The sequence below is a fragment of the Lycium barbarum genome, chromosome 1 (assembly GCF_019175385.1).
Source record: "Lycium barbarum isolate Lr01 chromosome 1, ASM1917538v2, whole genome shotgun sequence".
In the NCBI taxonomy this organism is placed as follows: Eukaryota; Viridiplantae; Streptophyta; class Magnoliopsida; order Solanales; family Solanaceae; genus Lycium; species Lycium barbarum.
Genome location: NC_083337.1, coordinates 16,590,683 through 16,599,407, shown reverse-complemented (window position 1 = coordinate 16,599,407; position 8,725 = coordinate 16,590,683). Strand labels below are relative to the sequence as shown.

The following is an 8,725-nucleotide window of genomic DNA, read 5'->3' as shown; positions in this document are numbered from 1 at the left end:
GTTAACGGTACTGAATTTTGGAATTTTGGTAGAGAACAAGCAAAGTATACGATAATGACAACATTGTCTTAGCCCAAATGATGTCAGTTTAACGAGTCCGGCGCCTAAAGGGCACCCTTTTTAACCAAAAAATCCAAAAGGGGTCCTGGACTACACGATAAATCAAAACAGGTTTATCGTGTAGCCCTCCACGTTTTACCCAAATTTTAACGATGTAGCCCTATGTTCCTTCTCCAATTGTTTTAAAAAAAAGAAAATTTGCTTTGCAAATCGTGGAGCCCTACACGATTTGCAAAGTTTTTTAAGCAAGTCGTGTAGGGGTACACGATTTGCCTTCAGTAATTTTTTTTTTTTTTAAAGCAGTGGTTGCTTTTGTCTTTCCTGGTGATGACAAATCAGAAATCTTGTCTATTTGTTCTCCGTTTTTCCTCGGATCCTAATTAGGGAAAGTCATTATCTGCTCCAAAAATGTACAAACTTGTGACCTTTTTAATTGATGGGAATAGGAAAAAACACATTCCTGGAGCCTCATAAGTAATAAAAGTAGGTATGCTTCAAGATTCAGGGAAAAAGGGCATGCTGAAACAAACTAGAATTCCGAACACAAATATATATAATCAGTCAAATTACAATATAACACTCAAACTATTGAATTTATAATGGAAAATACTGAAATCAAGTAATTAAGGATAGAGATAAGAATACGGATGAGAAGTTAGACTCTAAGAAAGGGGATGAGAGTAATAGACAGTTTCTTCTCAATACCAGTGTTTTAAAAGGCAGTTTCAAGACTCGCCTCGGGCTCGCCTCAGGACGAGGCACTGGCAAAACGCCCCGGGGCTTAGTTCCTGTAAGGCTTACGCCCTAAGCGCCCGACTGTACGCCCTAAACACGCCTAACGCCCAACACCCAACGCTCGGGGCTCGCCTAACAGTTCTTACACAATTTATATATTAAATTCTTTAATTAAAATCGTTGACCCTTGAAATTCTTTAACAAATGAATGATACTTAATATATAATTTTTCATCTATAGAAATAAGAAGATTGAGTGTAACTCAAATAACAAGTCGTAGTGTTGCATATTTACTATTTGAGAACATCGTGAGGGTGAATATCACTTAATATTTCTTTTAAAAATATATAGCCGATTTGTACATTTTCACTTATCATTGGTCTTTTGTCCTATATATCAAAATTATCATATTTTATTATTTTGCTATTTGAAAGTAATTTTCATTTTATTCATGAAGGAATTATGTTTTGATTATAATACTGATAAAATTTATTGATATAAAATGAATGGTATGATAGTAATATTGTTTTAAGAAATTGTGATTTTTTCATTGTTTGAAAAGTTAAGATGTTAAAGTTGATTTGTATTACATAATAGCTTTTATTTCATTAAATTGTTTATACTTGTAAAATTATGTTATATATAATTGCAAGTTGTAAGCAGGGGTGGCTCAAGGGTGAGGCTAGTAAAGCTTTTGTTTTAGACCCTCAAACTTTTGAGGCCCTAAAAATTTTTACCGATGAATTTTATGGTTTAAATTCTCTTAAATAATATTGAAGATTGTAAAAAGAAGTACAAAATATATATAACAAAAGAAAGAAAAAACACTATCTACGTTTTAAAACTTTGAACTAAGCTACTCAAAATCTTCATATTATTAAATAAAGTTTTTATAATAACATCCTAGGTAATGTCTTTAAAACACATGGCTAATATCATATTGACTTGAATTGATCCTCACTAATATAAATACTAATGTTACTATTATCATTTATTTACAGTTTTCTTTTATTTTTTTATGTAATTTTACCTATTTAAAAATATTTATTTTAATTATAATATTTTACGAATACTAAAAATATATACCCGTGAGGCTTACGCCTCGTCGGGGCAAATGTAAAACGCCTGCCTTACGCCCCTGCCTTTTAAAACACTGCTCAATACACATGATCCTCTTGTTCCCACAAGACGTGATATATATGAACCTGGATCCCAAACATTTATCTTGTTGGGCTGTCCAAATAACTAGCCCGTTCGCATTTCATTTTTTTGTGCGGATTGTCCTTCAAAGGCATTGGTCTTTAATTTTTTCACTTCGCCTAATTTCTCGAGGTTTGGGGTTCGAATCTCGGCTCAGTCAAAAAAAAAAATTCGTAAGGTAGAGTTTCGTAGCAAAATTAGGCCTATTCGGGCAAAAGTTAGGCCTTAATACAGAGTTTTGCAAAATTCCAGCTGAGTAAAATTTTTTTTTTTTTGTTTTTGCATGAAGGCAAAACTCTGCCTTAAGTAGAATTTACAATCAAACTCTGCCTGATAAGGTAAAGTTTGAAACTCTGTTTTGCGATGTTTTTTTAATTTTTGACTGAGCGGGGGTTCGAACACGGAACCCAAAAATTTTATGCGAAGGACAAAAATTAAAGATCAGCAATTTTAGGGCCAAAAATTAAAGACCACCCCAAAATAAGGACAATTGTGCAAATTGCCCTTCGCATTTTAGCCCCTGACCCAACAACTTGACCAGCTTCTGTCTAAATAACGGGCCCATAAGCATTATTTGAGTTATTCCCGTTCATAACACATGTTCTGATACACATTTTGCTAACAAAAAATGAAAAAGGGAAATTTGCACGATTGACCTTCTTTGGGGTGGTCTTTAATTTTTGTCCCTCAAATTGTTGGTCTTTAATTTTTGCGGCAGACTTTATTTATGCGTTAAGGCAAACTCTACCGCATAAGGCAGGTTTTTTGCAAAGCCTTGCCTTGCGATTTTTTTTTTTAACTGAGCGGGGTTCGAACCTAGAATCTCGAGATATTTTTGGCCACCTTTTTAAGCAAAAGGCAAAATTAAAAACCAGCAATTTGAGGGGCAAAAATTAAAGACCCGTGCCTTTGAAGGACAATCCGCGCGAAAAAATGAAAAACATTCAGGAACTTCCGGACCAAGGAAATACAAGACTAGAAGGAGCTTCTTACATGACACTAGCTTCAATAGAATGAAGAAGAAGAGAGATCTCTTAAACAAGAAAATTTGGTGAAGTAGATGTTCTATTTTTTTCTGGTAGCATGAAGTTGATGTATCTAGTATCTTTTGACGATCAACTTGGTTTATATTAGACAAAGTTCAGTAATGGCTAGAATAAATTCAATTTGTTGCTGCAATATTAATTAGTTATACACCTGGATATACTAGATGTTCTCACAAGTTCAGAGGGTTAAATTTAGGTCACTTAAAAGATTGAAAATGCTTACTTCTCTGAGTAGTATTATATTCTTTTGCCTGATTCTTGATTTCATTATATCTGTTTTTATTAAACAGTAAGATTATATTTCTGGCCTAGAAAGTTCTTTCATTCGTTTTCTGCAGTTGGGGAGGGGGAGGCTTGACGATCAAAAACGAGCACACGAATCTCTGAATAATTTTTTATAGTTGCACAAAACATAATTTTACATATATTAGTTACAGATCACAAAGTGATGCAATCAAATATAGATGTCTTTTTCCTCAGAACCTTTAGTCATTATGGAGACTAATATATGGCTCAGGATTTCAGACATCACTCTTGATTGAAGAACTATAATTAGTCTGGTCATCATAATATTTAGACCACAACATTACACCACCATACTTACCTGAGCTCTTTATTTTAGGAAGAACCTGAGAAGTGAGATCACCAGCAGGTATAAATCCGCTTCCAGCAGCTGCTGGAGCTGCTGGTAATCCAAGAAAAATCTTTTTAGCCGGAATATCTGAAGTCCATTGTTCCCAAGCAGATTCAAGATTGTTAATATCACCAGAACTGTATTGACAAGGAGGATTGTTATAGAATTGAACCCAAACGTAATCGAAAAGACCTGTTTTTAAGGCATTTCCAATCCAAGCATCAGGGTATGGGCATTGCGGGGCTGCTGTCAAGTAGACCTTTTTACCCATACTGCTATATGCGGAAAGAGACTTGGCAAGGACATCCCAATATAGATTTGTTCCGCCTTCAATATCAAAGTCGATTCCATCCAATACAGCATCGCCAAGTGGACGAGTGCTCGATTGCCCCCCCAAGTAGTTGTTCCAAAGATAAGTGGCAACTTCCCTAGCATCGTCAGCAGAGGAAAGGTAATAAAATCCAGCGCCGCCTCCAATTGACAGGATTACTTTTATTCCATTTGATTGGCATGATTTTATGTCCGAACTTAATTTGGTACACTCCCCTAGACTTGGATCACAATGACCTGCGAGGTTTATCGTGGGCTGTTGACCATTGCCAAAAGTTGCAAGAAAAGCTATGTTCACAATTTCATAGTTACCCGTGGCACAAGTTTCTGATAAAGTTCCTTCATTGGCATTTTGACCCCAATAGATTGAAATTCCACCAGCATCACAAGAAAGAACTAGTATCAGAATGGATAAGGAGAAGATTATTGGCATATTTGTTTTCATAGGAAGTGCCATATTTTGAAAATTTTCAAAGATTATGAACCAACTATTGAAGTATAGACTTGAGAAGCAGTACTAGTTTAATTATGGAGAATGTTTTAGAAAAATATGGCCTTTATAGGAGTAGACATGCTTAGATAGAGAGCTATTATTTTGTGCTTATGTATAATTGAAGGTGTTACTTTGCGGTCACGTAGTCCCTCTTTTTTAATTTATACGTATGTGTTACAATAACGGTTTTGGCTTATGCTGTTGGTTTCACATCAACAGTGCGTGGAGTCTCAAAAGCTTCTTGACATTGTCTAATAGTTCTTGTCCACTGCCAGTCTGCCAGAACTTCCAACTAATTACAAGACACAGGCAAGTTTCTGAAATGAGTGAAATTTGCCTTTGAAGCCATAAGTTATTAGGCGGATGCTTAGTGTTGGCACCAGGTTCATCTGAATATAAATTTATGTGCAAGGATTCATAAAAGTTGCTTCAAATAATAGGTATGATCTTGAGAGTTCTGTTGATGAGTTGCAAGTGCTTGCATCAAGATTGTCCATTGCAACCCCATTTTAATGAAACTTGATGGTGAAAATTGCAGTTCAATCACCAAAACAATACTTTTATTTTTTCATTTACAATGCCAAATTTTACACCAAATAGGCAAATAGTATGAATAAGCATCATATCGTGCTCTTTTGGATTGCTAATCGCGTCTTCTAATTCTAATCGAAAATGATAATTTTTTTTAAAAAAAGAGAGAGAAGAGAGGAGGGAACTAGAGATAGAGAGAAAGAGAAGTTGGAAGAATTCGATGAATTGGGGCAGTAAAATGTGCATGAAATTTTGTTAAATAGCTAAAGCAAGCTAAACTAGACAATAAAAAGGGCATTTGGCTTCCATAGCCCATATCGAGAGACAAATGGCCATGTGGTGCCATTTTTCTTTTTTATTTCATTTATATTGAGATTATTTCACTTTAATTCGCCAAGTACACCTATAGGTAGAAAATTATGTCGCCTTAAGAGTGATTAATGGACTTGAAAAATAAATTAAAACTAGACCAAAAAGCGTTTCTATATTAAAGTAGAGATACCTAACGCCTTCCTCAGTATATATTAGGGTCTTAATTTGCTCTTTTTAAAGAATTAAATAATAGTTTCACAAATAAAATTAATTAGCTAACCTAGCACGCCTAAAATAATTTTAGATGATGATTCCTCAAATATAGAAATTCTAAGCTACCAAAATTGTTGCACGCTTTAAAACCTTTTTCTTTTTCTGTTACTTTCCCTCCATCCCCAAAAAGTTGATTATTTTTCGAAAATTTGGGATGTGACGCGCTTAATATTTTGGTAAATTAACCTTTTTCACTCTCACTTTGAAGATATGCTCCTTGTCATATATAGCAATCACGAGGATCATTGCATTTCTAGATGAAACTGTTTTGAAGCTCTTCGCTTACCATGAACCTAGGCTTAATTTGCTATAAAAGAAATCTTGGGTCAAAAGAATGTCAAGAAGGGCAATTTGTAGGAGAAAATAACTTATATATAGATAAGAATAGGGTATATTTACAAAATATGAAGATACTTTTCGGTTTACATAACATACCAATAGATTTCTTACAAAACATATACGGAAATTTTCGCTCAAGGCTTAAAAATTTTGCTCTAAATTTTGTGTATGAAAAGTGTATGAATGTGTATATGTCGCTAAAAGCTTAAAATTTTCACTTCGAATTTTGTGTATGAAAAATGTATGAAATGAGTATATCTCACTCAAGGCTTAAAATTTCCCTCAAATTTTCTTGTATGAATACTGAAATAGGTATGAAATATGTATATCTTGCTTAAGGATTAGAATTTCGCTCATATTTTTGTGTATAATTTTCAGTTAGATTATATACAACTTTCATACAATATTTATACAAATTTAATACAACAAGAAGAACATAGGAAACTTTAAAAAATAATTTTCTGAAACATAAGTCATGATTCTACCATCATTCATACAGGTTTATGCGTTACATAATTCACAATTCTATCATTATTCATACAATTCATTACCCAATCTCCTAAGAACTAAACTATTAAAAACCAAAATAATTAGAAAACTTTCCAGAAACTAATTCAAATCCCTAATCATATAAAACCTAAAAACATAAACACAAACTAATTATTCAACAGATTCGTCAAATTATCCTTCATGGAAACCAAAACCCCCAACTCTTGCAGCAAAACTAAATCCCCAAAGAAAACTACAAAGATTGAAGTTGGAACTGCAACAACTGATGCATCTACAGATGAATGGTTGCAGGGAACTGCATATACTCAGTCGCACGTCAACAGGTTGAAGAAGAAGAAGTGAATGGCTTGAACTTGGATGAAGCAGTATGATAAGTCTAAATTCCTGAGTTTAGCTTGGATTTTACAAGATGTCCAAAACATGAAGATTTTAAATTAGAATAGCTAGGTCTGCTTCACTGTTGTAGCACGAGGTATATTAGCCTCCAATTTTTCAGCCCATAATATTAGGGAAAAGGGCGGGCTTTTAAATTTTCCAGATCTGGTATGTTTTGTAATTAAGTTGATATATTTTGTAAATATGGAAAAGTATCCTTATGTCTTGTAAATATAGGATCTTAACAAGTATTACTATGTCATTTTCCCTTAAGGATTCAGGGTGGTCTTTAATTGTTGCCCCTCAAATTGTTGGTCTTTAATTTTCGTCCTTCGCCTAAAATACTTTGAGGTTCTGATTCGAATCTGGCTCAGTAAAAAAAAATAAAAAATCGCAAGACAGAACTTAGTCGCAAAATTAGGCCTATTCGGGCAAAAGTTAGGCCGTAGAATTCCAGCAGAGTAAAAAAAAAATTATGCCTAAGCCTTGACTTGAGATTTTTTTTTTTAACTGAGCGGGGGTTCGAAGCTAGAACCTCGATGTATTTTCAATCACTTTTTTAAGTGAAGAGAAAAAATTAGTCCTGCAATTTGAGGGACAAAAATTAAAGACCAGAGCCTTTGAAGGGAAATCCCTGCAACAAAAAAAAAAAAGAAGAAAAGATTCTATACAGGGTTGTACGTACATATTAATCCGCCATTCCAAATAGGAATCGAAACCCAAAGATAATAGAAGGAAAAATGACGTAATAATACTACTTAAGACTCTATATTATAAAACATAAAGATATTTTTCCTTATTTACAAAACATACTAAAAAAATTACAAAATATAACAGATTTGAGCTTAATGTGATACCCATGATTTTGAGCTTTTTTTTAGGAAGAGAATCTGATTTTGATGTGGGTTAGTTTTAGAATAGTTACCAATCAATTACCAATCTGATAGTTTTCAAAAAGATTTCTCTCCCTCTCTCTCTAAAGTTGTTGATAGACACCATTTTCGAACTTAAAATTCATCTTCTCTCCCAATATGATATGATTTCAGCTTCATCGACGAACAATTCTTCACTAATTTTAATGTTTCTTGCCTGATAACAACTCTCTTTCTAACCTAAATTGTTTTTTTTTTATTCCTCTTTATTGTTTGAAACAATGAGTGAAAAGGTTTCAATGGAGACTCCTCTCAGAATGCCATTAAAGAAACCCATCCGAGATTGTTGTGTTTCCGATAAAGAAGAACCAATTTTGACCGAGTTTGTGGAACTGGAGGCTATTTGGCTGATTGGAACAACCCAACTTTCTTTAGAATCTACTGTATATGTTGAAAGGGTCATCGGTACTTTCACACCTCTCCGATCCTTCTCTCGAATGGATAGCTGCTGTTTTTCTAATTTACTGACTCTCTTTGTACATTTAACAAGAAGAAAATTTTATATTGATACTGCATGAAAGTTGTATATAATGTTGTTGTAATTTTATTACATTTATCCGAATTTCAAAGCGATATTCAAAATTGTATTAAATTTGTATGAATATTGTATGAAAGTCATAAATAACGTTGTTGTAGTTGTATTAGATTTCCAAAAACCTAATATGAGCTTTATACAAATTTTATACAGTTATATGCATATTTCATACCATTTTTATGTAGTTTCCATACACGAAAAATGTAAGAATTCTAAGCTTTGAGCGAGATATACACACTTCATACAATTTTCGTACACAAAATTTGAGCCAAATTTTTAAGCCTTGGGCGAGATGTACACATTTCATACAGTTTTCATACACAAATATTTGAGCGAATATTTCAAGCTTTGAGCGAAAATTTTCGTATATATTTTGTAAGAAATCTATTGATATGTTTTGTAAACTGAAAAGTATCATTA

The 8,725-nt window shown here is 33.4% G+C and overlaps 1 protein-coding gene across 1 annotated transcript; it reads right to left on the bottom strand.

Moving 5' to 3' along the window:
• Positions 1 to 3,562: 3,562 nt before the first annotated feature.
• On the bottom strand, positions 3,563 to 8,132 carry LOC132631685 (acidic endochitinase-like). Its single transcript, XM_060347390.1, has 2 exons — positions 7,630 to 8,132; positions 3,563 to 4,392 (listed from the first exon to the last, which is right to left on the bottom strand). The coding sequence occupies exons 1-2, from the start codon at positions 7,697 to 7,699 to the stop codon at positions 3,563 to 3,565; spliced, it is 900 nt and encodes a 299-aa protein (XP_060203373.1). The 5' UTR covers positions 7,700 to 8,132.
• Between the last annotated feature and the right edge of the window lie 593 nt (positions 8,133 to 8,725).

Bases quoted from the DNA above. Each gene is read 5' to 3' on its own strand.
- LOC132631685 (XM_060347390.1), bottom strand. From the start codon at position 7,699: ATGGGTATCACATTAAGCTCAAATCTGTTATATTTTGTAATTTTTTTA. The intron at 4,393-7,629 runs AATATCTTTATG...TAGTTCTTTCTT, and splicing joins ATGTTTTGTAAATAAGGAAA to GTGATGCTGGTGGAATTTCA.